The 16970-nt window shown below is 45.1% G+C and overlaps 1 protein-coding gene across 3 annotated transcripts in view; it reads right to left on the reverse strand.

Moving 5' to 3' along the window:
• Positions 1-3620: 3620 nt before the first annotated feature.
• The window catches only part of Hnrnpf (heterogeneous nuclear ribonucleoprotein F), a 14749-nt gene continuing 1399 nt past the window's right edge, over positions 3621-16970 (reverse strand). The window contains exons 2-5 of one of the 3 annotated variants that reach the window (XM_013033738.1): positions 11151-11294; positions 10542-10680; positions 8845-8892; positions 3621-5527 (exon numbers count right to left, since the gene is read on the reverse strand). In XM_013033738.1, coding sequence (XP_012889192.1) covers positions 4232-5479 — 1248 coding nt within the window. In that variant the 5' untranslated portion in view covers positions 5480-5527; positions 8845-8892; positions 10542-10680; positions 11151-11294 and the 3' untranslated portion in view covers positions 3621-4231. Of the gene's footprint in view, positions 5545-8844; positions 8898-10541; positions 10681-11150; positions 11295-16970 lie in introns of all 3 variants that reach the window. The other 2 variants (XM_013033737.1, XM_013033739.1) reach the window with 2 other exon arrangements.

Genomic DNA, 16970 nt, shown 5'->3' on the forward strand with positions numbered 1-16970 from the left:
CTCTTGTTCTTGTGGACTTCTGTGGAGGGAGGGAAGGGTGTACTATTAGCTGTCACATAATTCTGTGTCCAGAGGCTCATTCCTGGCAATGCCCCACTTGAGAATCTCCCCCGGTTGATTCTGTCACCGGCTTCATGTCCCATCACTCCCAGTCCAGCAAGCCCTAGGTTTTATCAAATGAATTTATAGGCTAGGCACAGGTGGCTGTGATCTCAGCTACTTATGTGGCTTGAGATCTGAGGATTGTGGTGTAAAGTCTGCCTGGGCAGTAAAGTCCATGGGACTCTATCTCCACTTAAGCAGTAAAAACCCTAACTGGGACCTGTGGCTCCTGCCTGCAATCCTACTCAGGAGGCTGAGCTCTGAGGATCGTGGTTCGAAGCCAGCCTGAAGTCCCTGACTCTTATCTCTAATTAATCATAGAAAAAGCTAGAAGTGGCACTCTGGCTCAAGTGGCAGAGTGCTAGCCTTGAACAAAAAGCTCAGGGGGAGGGCTGGGAAGGTGGCTCAGTGGTAGAGTGTTTGCCTTGCATGCCTGAGGCCCTGGGTTCGATTCCCCAGCACCACATAAGCAAAAAGAAAAAAAAGCCGGAAGTGGCGCTGTGGCTCAAGTGGTAGAGCGCTAGCTTTGAGCTGAAGAGCTGAGGGACAGTGCCCAGGCCCAGAGTTCAGGCCCCACGACTGGACTCCCCCTCCCCCCCAAAAAAAACTCAGGGGCAGCAACCAGGTCGAGTTCAAGCCCCAAGACTGGGTGGGTGGGGAGCTAATTGAAAGTAGGTATGTCTCAGGCTCAGAAAACTTGAGGCCCTGAGTGCAAGCCCCACTACCAGTATATAACACCTTTACAATATTCATACCTGATAACTCAGTGGTAGACACCATAGAAGCTAGAATTTGCAATGGGTCATCTTCTCCAATATCAGGGGCACTCAGTGGGTGCTACATGGTATGTGACTCCAGAAACCTAGTTCTTTCACTGTCTCACCTGCCCCAATAAAGTCCTTAGACCAACACAGCGATGATAGCCTCCAGCTTTTTGGGGGATACCAGATAGTGTTTCATGGAGCACTGCCAGGTGCCAGTGGCTCATGCCTGTAGCCCCAGCTATTTAAGAGGCTGAGATGTGAGGATCATGTTCAAAGCCAGCTTGGACTGGAAAGTACATGAGACCCTTATCACTGTCACCAATTAACCAGAAAAAAGGCCAGAAGTGGAGTAGAACACCAGCTTTGAGACCCCCCCCCCAAACATTAAAGGACAGTTCCCAAGCTAGCCTAGTACTGATGGGGGGGAAGGGGGGAGAACAACTATCTACACAAATCTTATGTTCCCATGGGCATGGCAAGATGCAAGCACTGGCAAACAAAAGGTATGCTTGCTCACTGCTCCTCAGGCCAAGGCTGCATGGACGGAATGCAGATGATAAGATCGTAACCTGCAAGTACATGGGGCATGAAGTTGCAGAAAGCAGGCCTGAACAGAACTGTGGAGGTAACTCAGGGCATGCTTAGGTACTAGGCAGTGAGGACAGTACTGCATCATGAGAAGTAAAAACCTGGACCCTGCCTGGCACATATAAACTGTGTGCTGGTCTTGGGACTGAACTCAGGGCCTGTACTGGTACTTGGCCATTTTGCTCAAGGCTTGTGTTGCACTACTTGAACCACAGCTCCACTTTTAACTTTTGCTAAACTGGAGCCAGTTCTGACTTGGGGAAGTCTGCCCAGGCTAGTTCTTAACTGTGATCCTTAGAGAAGTCTCGAGTGGCTGAGATCATACTGTTCAGCCAGTGGCAGTAGGTTCAGCCTTGCTTCTCAACCAGGGTGTCCAGCTCCCCGCTGTTCTTGTGGGTATTTCCTGTTACATCCAGTTCTGCTGTTCTCAGGTGCCAAAGCCACAACCTAATTCCTATTATTCATTCTGACTGATGTGAAGCCAGCTAAGTCCCCAAGCCCGTGTCCCAGTGGCATGGAGCATCAGCTATGTTAAAGACCAGTGTCCCAGCAGGGGCCAGTGCTTAGTGGGCCGGGGAATGGCAGAGTACCAAGAGCTCAATCTAGATGAGCCAAAGGCAGACCTGAAGCAGCTGCTGATCCCCAACTTTGTCTTGTTTCCTTCCTTGGTGCATGGAGTGGGCAGCCATGGGATTAATACTGGGCTCTATACAGGTTTTGCAAAATTCTCTATACCCCAAGTGCTGCCCTCAGCCAGGATTATGTGAAGCGCCACTATGGCAATTTGTTACTTTTTATTGTTAAGTAAATCCAGGAAAATGCTTTTGAAATAAAGGCCTTGTGTAAGAATTAAGAACAAGGAAGTGGAGGTGTGGCAAGTAGTAGTAGGGTGCCAACTTCTAAGTGAAAAAAACTAAGGGACAGAAACTAGGCCTGGAGATGTGGCCCCAAAAAGAAACTACATGCAAACATCCATAGCAGTTGTATAGCCACAAGCTGGTGGCTCACACCTGTAATCCTAACTACACAGTAGGCTGAAATCAGAGAATCACGGTTTGAAACTAGCCTACACAGGAATATCTGAGATTATTTCCAGATAACCACCAATAAGTCAAAAGTATAGGGGGAGGGGTTATTAACCAAGATGCACTACACTTAAATAATACAACTCAGATATTTAGTTGTGAGTCAGAGATTGAGAGGATCATTGTAAACTATGTTGTATGAAGCCTGATCAGGATTCTCATTTCAGACTGGGAATGTGGCTTAGCCGTAGAGTACTTGCCTAGCATGCATAAAGCCCTGGGTTTGCTTCCTCAGTACAACATAAACAGAAAAAGCCTGAAGTGGTGTTGTGGTTCAAGTGGTAGAGCACTAGCCTTGAGCAGAGGCTCAAGGACAGTACTCAGGCTCTTGGTTCAAATTCCAGGACTGGAAGGAAACCAACAAACAAAAAAATTCAATTAGCAAGACCTGGTGACAGGCATCTGTAACACTTCACCTAACAAACTATGCTGGAGGTTATTAGCAATGGAACTAAAGAGCTGACTCAAAAAAAAGAGTGCCAGTGAGCACGGTTCAAGTAAGAAGTGTTTGAAGCACCAAGTTCAAGATCCCAATTAAAATAGGAAATACATGGCAATAGCATCAGGTAAAAAACTTGAGAAGGGCCAGATACCAGTGGCTATCATCTATAATCCTAACGGCTCAGGTTGAGATCTGAGGACCAGTTTGAAGCCAGCTAGGCAGACAAATCCAATTAACAAGACTACAGTTAATCAGAACTGAAGGGACTGATCAAGTGGTAGAGCACCAGATGTGAGAGGGACAGGGTTCTGAGTTTTACCCCATAAGGCCAGTACCAAAACCAAACTTTGAAAGATTGTAGCCTTAAAACTAAAGCTATGGGCTCAACAAACAAAAGAATTTTAAAGTAGAAAAAAGATGTAGCTCAAATGCGAGCGTGATTCAGGGATGGCTAGAAAATGTGGGGCTTCTTTGTACCTGCTTGATGCGTTCTAGTCACCTGCCTTAACCCTTACAAGAAAGCTCAGACTTGATGTGTGACTTGTACTTTAATGTGTAATCTGTACATTAAAATCAATAAATCCTCCCTGAGTACCCAAGTCATTTGCTAGCTATTGCTGAGTAGATAATCTGTGCCAGTCATTGTGGAAAAGTCTTTATTTTAAGAAAAAAATTTAGTTAACAAAAAATTTTCTTTTTAACAAGTTTCACTTAGCAAAATACACCCGAAAGGAAATCACAGTACAAAGCTTAAGTCAAGGCCTCACCAATTCCTACAGTATTAGTATTGTGTCTCAATTCGCAAAACTAACTTTTAAAAAGCTGAAATTCAACCTAAAAGATTTTAAATGAAGGAAATAGAAACTAGAATGAACCAACATGAGAAATGTTTCTCTTTCAATGAGGGACCTAGCACCTTGAGTTCTCCAAAAAAGCAATCGGCCCAATCAATGTGCTCCCTGCAGTTTGGTGTGAAGATCCAACATCTAACAGTCAGAACTACTGGAAGGGAACGTCACTATCAAAATGTGAACTGCGGAAAGTGGAAGCAGATAGTTTGAGTTTACTCCATATCAGATGCTAGAAGAAAGGTCTGCATGAGAACACTGAAGAGGTAATTTCTTTAATCCAGATTTCACAAACTCATGGTGCAATTTGGGTCCCACAGCTTCCTCTAGTTATAGACTGCTCTCTCCCTGCTTCTTGGCTGCCTGGGAATATTTGATTGAAACTCCAATGCTTTTACAAAACTAGTCATAGCCACCCATGCTGTTCTGACTGGTGTAGCCAGTACCGTAACAACCGCTCACAGACTGGCTGTCCAGGCCACTGTAGGTGGCCTGGGCGGCAGACACCCCCATGCCCTGCATCACCTGGCTGCTGTATGCCCCATTGCTGGCCCCTGTGGTAGAATTCAGGAAGAGTTCTATGTATCTGTGCTGCATGTTGGCCCTGTCTTTTGACATTGCTGCCACTGCTTCTTCGTGAGTAGCAAACTCCACATCAGCCTCTCCGGTCACTCTTCCATCAGGCCCGATCTCAATGTGTACTCTCACAGGGTTGAGTGGAGAAAAGAAGTTGTAAATGTCGTTCTCGGTGGCTTTGTAGGGCAGCCCCCTCATGTGGACACAGTGGCCAGTGGTGCTCTGCACGGTGAACTCGCCATCCCCGTATCTATGGTCGTACATGCCCGAGAGACAGTAGCTGAGGTCTCGCCCAAAGAGGTCGGTGGTGAAGCCATAGCCATCGCTGAGCCCGCTGTACTCCTCGTAGCCCCCATAGCCTGCACTGTAGGCGCTGGACCTCATCCGATCCAGGCCTGCCTGCTTCACAATGCCAATGTACCTCCGGGCAGTGCCAGGCCGGTCATAGGGCCCTGGGCGCTGCACAGACATGAACTTCAGAGGTGGGTCTGAGTAGGACCTAACTTCCTCCTGACTGCTCTTAAACACCTCGATATACCTGTGCCCTATTCTCTCCTTGTGCTTCCCCAGGGCCTTCTCAGCTAACTCCTGCGAGGCAAACTGTACAAAGGCCTCCCCTGTAATCTTGCCCTCTGGGTCCACTGGCAGTGTGATCCCATTGGGCACAATTTCTAACCCTGAGAAGAACTGAACAATTTCTTCCTTTGTGCATCCAAACGGGAGGCCCCGGAGCCGCACGAAGCCATCATTGGCGCTGTCAGCGCTGTTTGGACCGCTGTGCTTCAACACCCAATCCATCTCGGTTCTGTGAGACTTGAACACCTCGATGTACCGGTGGCCCATGCTTTCCCTGTCTTTTTTCAGGGCCAATTTTACATCATCTTCAGATTCAAGTTCAACAAAAGCCTCACCACTCTGCCTGCCTTCCCTAGTGTAAATGAAATGGACCCCTGCAACCCCATCGTGAATGGTGCAGTCAGAGAGAAAGTTCTGCACATCATCAATTGAGCAGGACCAGGGCAGGCCACGGAGTTTGACCACAAAGCCTTCACCTCCCTCAGGGCCCAGCATCATGGACACTTTGCAGGACAGATGTCACACAAGCTTGGGTAGATTTTGTAGCTGAAAGAAAGCAGAAACTACTTCACATAAGTTTTCAGTTCATATATTGAGCAAGAACTTGCAGTAAATACTTTTTCCTCATTTACTAGTAAGATAAATATCAATCCATTTGAGACATTAATAGTCAGGCAAGGTGGCATGGTCATGTAAAGCTTAACATTAAGATGAGGAAGGAGGGCTGGGAAGGTGGCTCAGTGGTAGAGCGCTTGCCTTGCATGCATGAGGCCCTGGGTTCGATTCCTCAGCACCACATAGGCAAAAAGAAAAAAGCTGGAAGTGGCGCTGTGGCTCTAGTGGTAGAGCGCTAGCCTTGAGCTGAAGGACAGAGTTCAGGCCCCACGACTGGAACCAAAAAAAAAAAAAAAAAAAAAATATTGTAAAAAAAAAAAAAAAAAGATGAGGAAGGAGTCTAGTTCAGTCCGGGCAACATACCCAAGACCTACTGAATCTCCAAAAATAGATGTTTCAACATGGCAATCCAATCCTAGGTCTTCCAAAACAGGCTGACGACCTAAGACACTCAAGTCAATAACCTAGAATTCTTTGAAAATGTAGCAGAGGGTCAATTACTGTGGACATAAAAACACAATCAATCTGGAGGTAATATTCAGATTCCCAGTTCTCAGAGGAGGACATGCTCCCAGGAGGAGCACTTGAGTCAAATAATTTTTGGACTAGACTAGGAAACACAAACCCATTAAAACAACTGTTTTCAAATGTAGACATTTTACCTTTTTAAACTTGCAAATATTGAGACCTAACATCAGAGATTTATGTCATAGTGCAAGATGCACAAAGAGTTGCTAAGGAGAGTTGAGCACAGCCTTCTCTGCATAAATGTCCTACTACCAACTGCATGTATACTTGGAGTAAATGTTCAGTCACTTAATGGGCCAACTGAGGCATTCATTGCCTAATGGCCTCAAGTGCTGGCAGCTCATGCATGCCTGTTACCCAAGGATTGAGGTGAGGATCCTATCTCCAATTGAGTATCAAAAAAGCTGTGGAGCTGTGGCTTAAGTGGTTGAACTCAAAATTTCAGGGGCAGTGCCTAGGTCTGATGCAACCATTTACTTTTTTTCTGCAAAAAATAGCATCTATTTATTAGTCTCTTTCTTTACTTGAGAACATAAATGAGGATCAGTGGGGCTCCTTGCACTCCTCCATTTTTAATGCCAGGACAAAAGTGAGTGGCCAGATGACTCCTGGTCATATACCTCTGAAGACACCACGTTACCAGGTCATCCTAGATTATCTTCAACGATCCTCCACTGTTCCCAAGCACTGCTTCTGAAAGTCTAAGAGTCACAATGGAAAATCCCACTATGACCACATCCTACAGCTACTATCCTCCAAAGACTGCAGCTTCCTTATTCAACTCCCTTTCTCTACTTTCCTGACTCACCTCAGACTCAGGACTGGATGGACCTAGAGCCATGGTGCTTCTGGGGGGCTCATGTGCATCCACAGATATGGTGCCTCTCTACTCAGTACTGCTTGCATTTTGAAGCAGTCTCTATGTAGAGCCTGCTGTCTTGTGCAATTCCAGGCTCTTGGCTGCAAATGTGGTTTCCACCACTAGAGGCCAGTGGTACTCTTCATCCCAGTTATCTCCTGATATTCTCAAATGTCCCCAGGTGTAAACTTATGGAGAGTAGTCTCCTTAAATGAAGAAAGCTACCACAGCTGCCCCCTGGCAGACTTTCAGATCACTAGGCCCCAACCTAGAAAAACCTTTTTCCTCACTTCCACTGAAGTCTCCTACCAACAAAATATGCTGTCTTAACCATCTTTTAACACATGCCTTCTCTGCTTCAGCTTTGCCTACAGTAACCTGATTTATTTTTCCCTCTTCTTTAAAATGTACTGTCTTCTGCATTTTCCACCACTAAGGTACATTTACTGAGCTAAGAATCATCTTGGAAGGAGAAATGCCCATACTCACTTCTGGCTAGAATAGAGAACATGACTATCCAGACTTCAGTGATTTTTTCTAATGCCCAGCTTTATAGATAGAATCCCATTTTCAAACTGAACCCTTGTTCACTTATATACCAGAAAGTCCATATATTGAAAATATCTCACATGCTCTTAATGCACCCAATATTGCTGAAAGTATGGCTCAAGTGATACAATACCTGCCCACTAAGCAGGAAGCCTTGAGTTCAAACCTTAGTATCACTATCAAAACCCACTTAACTTACCCAACATTACAACTTTCACTTGGGTCCTTTCTAAATGTGCTCAGATTATTCCCTAATGCCTACAGTCAGACAAAGTTCATGGCTGACCTAGGAACCCTTCCTCAAGCCATCATAACGCTGAAAAATTTCAAGTTGAACATGGTGAAAATAAAGAAACTTATAAAGGTTTCTCATACTCTGTACTTTTAGACACCACTCTGCAGGGAAGATTATAGCATCATTAATTCCATCTTACTTCCTTTTTAAATTTTTTCCCTCCTCAGTGCCTAGAATTTGCTACACTTTGCTCCCTGAGGGATTTGACACACATGGTTGACTTGACCCACATGGTAATTCTCCCTCCAAATATACTCTGCCCAACCTTCTGCTGATCTAAATCCTGCTAATCCTTCAGGTGTCAGTGCTAGTCCTCCGTAGTCCCACACACACACAAAAAATCTCATTCTGTTGCTTGCAACCTAAAATCTGGTGTTAACTTTCAGCACTCTTTTGCTTGAAAGTTCTTCTCAAACAGCACTGGGAACAAATTAAGTCTGTTGTCCACTATGATCCCATCTTTACCATAAGCCAGACATTGCAGGCCCCAACCAAGATTAGCAAAGGATTATAGCTAAGTGGGGTCAACAGCTTCCACAAGAATGCAGCAGCCTAGGTAGGCTGAAAAGACAAAGGAAGTATGAAAACAGACACCTTACACATGCCTGAGATCTGACAAAGCATCGCACAAGTTTTCTTTCAGAAACACTGGTGGCCAATAAGGGAAAAAGTAATCTTTCCTAAAACCCATGTTTACTTTTAAACACCTTGTTTTCACTACTCAATTTTCTACTCCCATCTAATTCATTAACTAAAACTGAACTGAAGAATGCTGTGAAACTCTAGTCAAAGTAAGTGGTAACAGGAAAGGAATATAAAGATGGAGAGGAAGGGTAGGTGAGTTCAGTCAATATTCAATGTACCTATACAAAAATTAGACCAGGTAACTGAGAAATCAGTGGGTGTTGTTGGGAGAGAATGGTATAAAGGGGGATTAATGAAGGGACTTTAGCATTTGTGATCAAGTAAAGCTTTATCAAGTATAAATGAGTTGAATGTTTCCTTAAAAGAGCTTACCTCAAACAACCACAGATGCCTTCAGTGGGAGATACAATAGATGGCAGACTGTTCTTCAGGGAAAAAAAAAAAAAAGAACATTGGATTTCTGGTCAGAAAAACATGGCCCTCTGGTACTAACCTGGGCATTCCCAGGACAGGGCTTTTCAGCACAAAGGCTAAGACTTATTATTTTCATAGAAGAATGGTGTTTACTAGAATGATTTGGATCAACTTGACTTATACTTTCCCAGAATCCCTTTAGGGTGGTATGGAGACATTGAAAAGACTGGATTTATTTGGGAATTCCACAAGAACTGATTTTATGATATCGGAATAGGGAGACAAAATGTTGAAATAGGTTTTAAAAAATAGCAAAGACAAGGTACTACCCTCATCATTAGCCATTTGAACACTGCCTGCCCATGTAACAAGGGCTAGAGTCTATGGAATATTGCGATTTAAGCTGCAATTTTCAAGCTTTGATTGGAAGCATGAAATTGGAAATGTTAATGTTACTTACTCAGCTTGCTGTTTTAAAAAAAACACAAACTAGCCTGGGGCGAGTGGCTCACACCTGTAATCCTAGCTACTCAGGTAGGTTCACGGTTCAACCAGAGCAGGAAAGTCTGTGAAACTCTTATCTCCAATTAACCACCAGGAAACTGGAAGTGGTGGTGTGGCTCAAGTGGCAGAGTGTTCGCCTTAAGCTGGAGAGAGCTCAGGGACAGCGACCAGACCCAGAGTTCAAGCCCCTTGACGGACCCCTCCCCCCCCAAACCCCAGCAACACATACTTACACCTGACAAGTCTTACTTTTATCTTGTGATTACATAAGACGACGAGTGGGTGTGTACAAATAGAAAAACTAACAGTTAAAGGGCCATCTATTAGGAAATGGAATGGAACCAGGTTTTCACCAGGCTCTACCCACATGCCCAGCCCTCTACCTCCTAGGAGGCAGGGATCTGAAGGGTGACACCTATTCACTCGCCTTTCAGACTCTTTTCCACCCCAGTTTATCTCCCCCACCCCCCCAGCTCCTTTACAAGCAGCTTGCTGAACCACACCTAAGGCCTCCCTGAGGTCACTTGTGGACTGGCAACTGGCCACATTTGCTGGTTGGCAGACAATGTGGATACGGGACAGTTATGAGTGCAGGCTGCAGGTACATTAAACATTCTCAGTACAAGTCTATGGGTATGTCAGCATGAATGGCCCGGGTGACTGAAGGGTGTAGACAGCATGTCTAGTTTGTGGAGTACAAATCAAAAATGAAGGTGCACACAAACCCTGTGTGAGAAAGTGGCTGGGAAAAGGTTAAGATGCTACACTTCTAACCAGGAAGGAATAAACACTCCCAGCCAAGGGGAGAGTGGTCAGACAGGATAGGAAGCTGCCTCAAGGTAGAAGCAATCAAAATAATCAGGGTGTGCCTCTGAATTCTAAGGTAGAGTAAACAGGGCAGTGCACCACCCACCTGCTTCTTTTGTTTGCGGTGAGCTGGGGTGAGACTCAGCCTACATTCAAATCGAATTTACCCTCCCAGTCTCCACCCCTTTTCACTGGGAGCCCTTCACTTTCTAAGTTTTGACCTCCGGACTGGTGGGAGTGTATCCAGACTAGCCTCAATAAGTTTTACTTCAGAGTCAAAGTCCACAGGTGCTGATCGGGGTTCCAGAACTAAGCCTCTTGTCTTTTCTGCTCCAAAGACTTACCTCCAAGGAAGGTACAACTGGTCTCGGTTTTCATCAAGCAACAGCGGATTACAGCCAGGGAACCCCAAATTCCACCCAACGCTTTAAAAATGCAGAGGGCTCCGAGGAAAGTCCAGGTGCATCTTCTTTTGTTCTTAACCTGAAATGGAAGCTCAAATAGTCAGAGTCAACTACTGAAAGGGTGGAGCCTCCAGGGACTGTGGCTTGTTTTGGCGGGAAGAACCACTGAGACTCAAAGACAAGGGCGAGCAGCGTTTTCCACCAGGCCACACAGCTCACAACACAGACCAAAGATGGTTGGGCCCAGGGCCTGTGCTAAGGCGTTTCCGGGCTAGGGCAGCTGGCCGGTTCCTCGGCTTCCCCCGCAGCAGGGGGAGGGGAGGGCTTCTGGAGTTCGGCAGCCCCAGTTCCTGTCCCTCCAGGGCCTGTGGGCCGTGGGGGAGTGAGTCTAGAAGGAAAGGAAAAGGGTGGCGGTGCAGGGCAAGGGGCAGTGACAGGCCGAGGTCAAAGCCGTGCATAGGCTTTTCTGTGGCCTGGGTAGTTTTTTAAGCGGGTGCCGGAAAGTTGGAGTCTCGGGGCTTCAGGTTATGGGGCCCGCAAGGGGCTCACCTAGCCTGGGACGGGCTGTAGGGTCCGGAGTCCGGGACGCAGAGGCCGTGTAAGCCAAGCCGGCAGCCGGACGTGGGTCACGGGGTGCCGAGGAGGAAGTGCCACCGCCGGCCCGCCAAGATGTCACCAATGGGAAACGCGTGCCTGCAGGTGCAGCCGCGAACCGCGCGTTTGGCCCGGGCAGGAAGTAGGGAGGGGGGAAGAAAGCGAACAGTTGTCAGTAAGCACGCTGGAGGGGGTCAGGATGACCGCAGGGGAGGAGAGTGACCGGGCAAAGTACAGAACAGCGCACCGGGAGGCACAGGGAACCATCAAAGATCACCTGGAAAGGTGAGATGGAAACCTGCCTTGTTATCCTGGCCCTTAACGAAATTCCTAAACTATATACTTTTGAGGCCTAAGTCAAAACAAGTGGCAAGAACAGTGACTATTTTTTTGGAACTGTTGTTGTTGTATCTGGAGTCAAGTCTGTTTCAAAATAAAATGGAAGAAATAAGATGGGTATCCAAGCTTCTAGTAATGTGTACATTGGAGGAGTTTCATCATACTTCCTGGAGTTTAAAAGCCAAGTACTTTTGCTGAAGATCCCCAATTCAAGCCCCAGTATGTTACCCAACCAGAAGTGTGTATTGTCCTAGTTACTCCACTATAGATAGCTTTCTTTTTATTTCTGAAAAACGCAGCTCCTGGGGCTTGAACTCAGGGCCTGATTTATTTTTTGCTACTGCAAGTGCTCTACCACTTGAGCCACACAGCTCAAGGCTTTTTGGCAGAGACAGAGTCTCAAATTCCAGCCCGAGGAATATAGGCATCAGCCACCATCACCCTCAGATCTCCATTTAACTTCATTTTTTTTTTTTTGTTGGTCTTAGGGCTTGAACTCTGGGCCTGGGTGCTGTCCCTGAGCTCTTCAGCTCAAGGCTAGCACTCTACCACTTGAGCCACAGGGCCACTTCCAGTTTTCTGGAGGTAAGCGTCCAAGGACTTTCCCTCCTTGGGCTGGCTTTGAACCTCAATCCTCAGATCTCAGCCTCCTGAGTAGCTAGGATTACAGGGTGAGCCACCAGCACCCAGCTTCCTTTTAACCTCTTTTCACAAGCTCATTGGGTCTGGGAGAAAAGATTTCCCTGGTGATACAGTATATGAATATAGCCTATACCTACTTGTCATGGAGGTCTTTTGGGTTTTGCTAGAAATTAGATTTAATGGCCTCAACACCATCTTCCCGGTTTTCTGGCTTGCTTTTTCCCTGGTGGTAGGTATTACATGCTGTGTACTCAAAAAGACTATACTCCATGCCAGGACAACTCTATCAAAAACACATACTAACAATTTGTCTAAACTTTTCAAGGGGTGCAAGCTATCCCTAAAGCTTTCTATTAATGACCAAGAAGCTTTAGATGAATAATTAAAATTGGCATCCACCAAAAGGAAACATCATTATCCGTATGCCAAGGGAAAGCAGTTTTCTATTAACTTTTATCTAACTTTTTTTGGGGGGGGGGGGGGGAGGGAGGTCCGATCGTGGGGCCTGAACTCTGGGCCTGGGCACTGTCCCTCAGCTCTTCAGCTCACGGCTGGCGCTCTCATCACTTGAGCCACAGCTACACTTCCGGCTTTTTTTTTTGCTTATGTGGTGCTGAGGAATCGAACCCAGGGCCTCATGCATGCAAGGCAAGCACTCTACCGCTGAGCCACCTTCCCAGCCCTTATCTTTTTTAAACAGAAGTTTATGTGCTTTATCTAATTACTTTTCTCAAAAGCTGTTTTATTAAAATATATAATGTAATATATTAGGTTAAGTTTTCTGTCCCTAATGCTTTTATTAAAACGCATAGGAGGAACAAATTTTTACCAACACAGAATAATAAACCCTTGCTGTAGACTGCATTTTGCAATTAATTCAAGAACCAAGATTATCTAAATTAACAGAAGCCAAACAAATAATTTCCATGTTCATGAGATGCAGCAACTAGACCAAATCTGCCCTCAACTGAGGGAGAATCCTCATCATCCAAACAATTGGTAGCTATTTACCCCAGGAGAAATAAAATCCCTGTGTAGCTAAGAAATGTGAGTACAGATTCTGTTAAAGAAAATACAACCGAGCTCGGTATTGGTAGCTTTTGTCTGCAATCCTAATTACTCAGGAGGCTGAGATGCCAGCCCAGGGCAGACAAGTCCGTTTAGACTAGTTATCTCCAATTAACCAGCAAAAATCCAGAAATAGAGTTGTATGTAGCTCAGGGACCGCACCCAGGCCCCGAGTTCAAGCCTCAAGAGCTGTACTAACAAATATATAAAAAAAATAATTAGGAGAAGAAGAAAGAAAGGGGGGAGGAAAATATACTCTGGGAAGATTAGGTTATCACAACCTCCTACAGCAACATTCCATTATCTCCTGAGCAAGGCTTGAGAAGTCCTAATAAGATCCTGAGCTTGGTGATTAGGCATAGCAAAGCCTATGGGGTTTGGATTCTGCTCCCTAGGGAGACTACAGCCTTTCAGAAGGTCTGTTTCTTTTGGCTTACAAAGATGGATTTTTTTCCCTCCATCTTCTCTTCAGAAAACAGACACCTTGCCTGGGTCCTGTGTGTGTGACCACAGGTGCTCACGCTGCGGTAGCTCTTGTTCCTTTAGAAACAGAGTACCCAGCCGAGGGGGGGGAAAAAAAGGAGAGCTAGGAGTAGAGAAAGGAACACGATAATGTGTGGTGGTGGTGGTGGTGTGGGAAGCCATCTCCAGCACCTGGTATAAATATACCGAACTTCACAGGTGGGCAGTTTCAGGGAACAAGAAGTGCTAGACAAAACCATCAATATTTTAACAGGAACAAAACATAAGCACTTTCAGACATTTTGTTTCAGTATTAAAAACTTTCTGGTAATAAAACCCTTTCACCTTTCAATATGTAAGTAATGAATTGGCAGTAAAAGACAGTAGTAGCCCGGTAATGCAATTAGAAAAAAAAATCACACAACATAAAGAAGGGGAAAGGGAGTCTTTGGGACATACTTTGTGAATCAATTCTATCTGTACTTTAAATATAGCTTTAAAAAAAACAAAACATGGGGGGAGGGGGGAGGCTGGGAAGGGATGTGAAGGGTAAACCAAAGGAGGAGGCTGCAATGCTTGGTAAGAAATGTACGCATTATCCTGCCCATGTAATTGTAACCCCTCTGTACAGTATGTTCACAAATAAAATAAAAATTAAAAAAAAGAAAAAAAAAACAAAAACAAAACAATTTATGCTTGGGTTGAGTTCTTTGTAAATATCCCAATGGGAATAACACAGAATCAAGTGTATCTTAAGCCAGCAAAATTTCCTTTCATTCTTTTATCTCTTTCCTCCAACTTGAGTCTGTTTCCCTTGTCTCTGAAGGAACTAATAACTCTGCTGACAAATTGATCCTACAGACTTCTGGCACACAGAATTAAAAGAAAATAAGTTCCCTTTAAGCCAGAAGGCTTTGGTACTTTACCAAAATCAAACACATCAAAGAAAATAACAGACTGGAAAGTGTCAAAATGTCACAAAAGCAATCACTTGAAATCCTAGGTTACTCAAGAGGTTGAGTCTTGAAGGGAGAGGCAATTAACCTGAAAAATGTTAGTCAAGTATTAGACAGACATCTGTAAGCCTCTGGCCCCAATAAATTCAAGTACCACTTTTTGCCAGTACCAAAAAAGAAAAGCAGAAAAAGATTACAAAGTATTGTAAGATATAGAACATTCCATAACCCTAATCAATACATTCACAAATTTGACTACTAAAAACTTGTGAGTTGTTCATTTTTAAAAGCTTGAGTGAAGCCAGGAGCTGGTGGCTCATGCCTATAATCCCAACTACTCAGAAGGCTGAGATCTGAGGATTGTGATTAGAATCCAGCCCGAGGATGGAAAGGCCAGGAGGCTGCAAAAGCCGGAAGTGGAACTGTGGCTCAAGTGATTGAAGTAGCCACCAGCAAAAGGAGCTCAAGGACAGTGCCCAAGCCCAGAGTTCAAGCCTCACAACCAAAGATACAAATAAATAAATTAAAGCCTAAGATTTCATATTGTAATTTTATTGAAAAACACTGCTCTAACCAGGTATCATTAAGCAGAACAAGAGCCTGGATTCTAACAAGAACAGAGGTATCAATAACTGATCCTCTTCGGAATGTGTATGTATGTAGTTACTGACTTACAAGTTGAAATTATACTGGTAATATGAAATGTTTTAAAAACAGCATGCTTGCATCTTTCTGATTTAAACCTTGCATTTTTAGATCTACAATCACCCTAAAATCAATTTGTCATTTCCAACAGTTCTAAAATCAGGTAAATTTCAGGAAATAATCTCACCTATGACTTAGATGCAAACATTCTTAACAAATAGCAAACATCCCAAACACTAGCCCAAGTCCAGCTAGACAAAGCATCAGAATCAACATGACCAAACTAGATTAGAAAAAGCAAGTGTAGTCAAAATTTTCAAGGTTATTCCCAGGAATTCAACATACTGATGTATCAACGGACAAAGTCTGAGTCTAGATATAACAAGTGAAAGGCTGGGTTTGAGATGTGGCTCATGAAAATATAAAGGCAACTTGAGCAATCTTGGTCTTGTATTCAATACCCAGTAACAAAATAAAATTTGACAAACATTCTGAAAGGTACCCACTGGCCCAAGCAAGAGTATCAGGATTTTGCTATGTACAGCACTGGGGCTCGAACCCATGGACTCCTGCCTCCTAAGTTGGCTCGATATCGCTGAACCATGCCTCATGGAAAAATAAAAATACTTAGGTGGCTGCGACTACAGCTCATACATCAAGTCTTGGATTCAATTCCTAACCACACAAAAATAACTGGTATGAGATTAAAAATAAAAAAAGCAATTTTTGCTTGAGCTCGGTTGCGGCTTAACCAGCTGATCCCCAGAGACCTAAGTCCCAGTCCAACTGTGTCCGTGAGTTAAGGACTCCACCTTTTTCACACCGGCTGTTCTAAGAAGTTAATTTCCTTTTAAAGGGAGTTGGTGGTAAAACCACCAACTTTGCGCCTGGACATTACGGGCCAAATGCTCCCGGCTCTCAATGGTTTAGTCTCAGGGCAGCACTGGCTTCCCTATATACATCCAATATTTTGCTTTACACCAATCCTTATTTTCAGCAGGAAACTGCATTTAAGAGAAAACTTTTTTTCTTGTAACACCCACGAGTCATTTGCCAGCTTAATAAAAAGTTATAGCTTGGCTGGGCGCCAGTGGCTGGCCAGTAATTCTAGCTACTCAGGAGACTGATAGGAGGATGGAGGCTCGAAGCCAGCTCGGGTAGTGAAAGTCCGAGGCTCTTATCTCCAACTAATCAGCAAAAAATTGTTAGTGAAGCAATGGCTCAAGTAACAGAACACCAGCCTTTAGCGAAAAAGCCAAGCGAGAGCAAGGCGCGTGCGCACACACGTTACAAAGTGTTTTCACTGAGACCAGTACACGTTGTCTAACCGAAGTACCTTCACTCTTTTAGCTCCGAAGTTAAAAGAGTTCACTTTATGTCTAAAGCACCAAGAATATGAAAATCGGTCCGGTTCTCTTTTGTGAACAGATAAATACACGGCCCTCCAAACCCGGAGCTCGGCTCTTTCCTAAACCCCGAGCGGGCCGTGCCGGGAACCCCAGGCGGCCACACAGCTCCTTCCGCGCTGCCCGCCCCGCGCAGGCAGGAGCCCCGGCTCCCCCGGCACTGAGGCAGTGGGAAGGTCTCCCCCCCCCCTCCCTCCGGCTGAGCCCGAGAGGAAGGAAGAGCGGCCGCGAAGCGCCCCAGCGGAGGACGTGCGGAC

This window comes from Dipodomys ordii, unplaced genomic scaffold (genome assembly GCF_000151885.1).
Source record: "Dipodomys ordii isolate 6190 unplaced genomic scaffold, Dord_2.0 Scaffold176, whole genome shotgun sequence".
Taxonomy (NCBI): Eukaryota; Metazoa; Chordata; class Mammalia; order Rodentia; family Heteromyidae; genus Dipodomys; species Dipodomys ordii.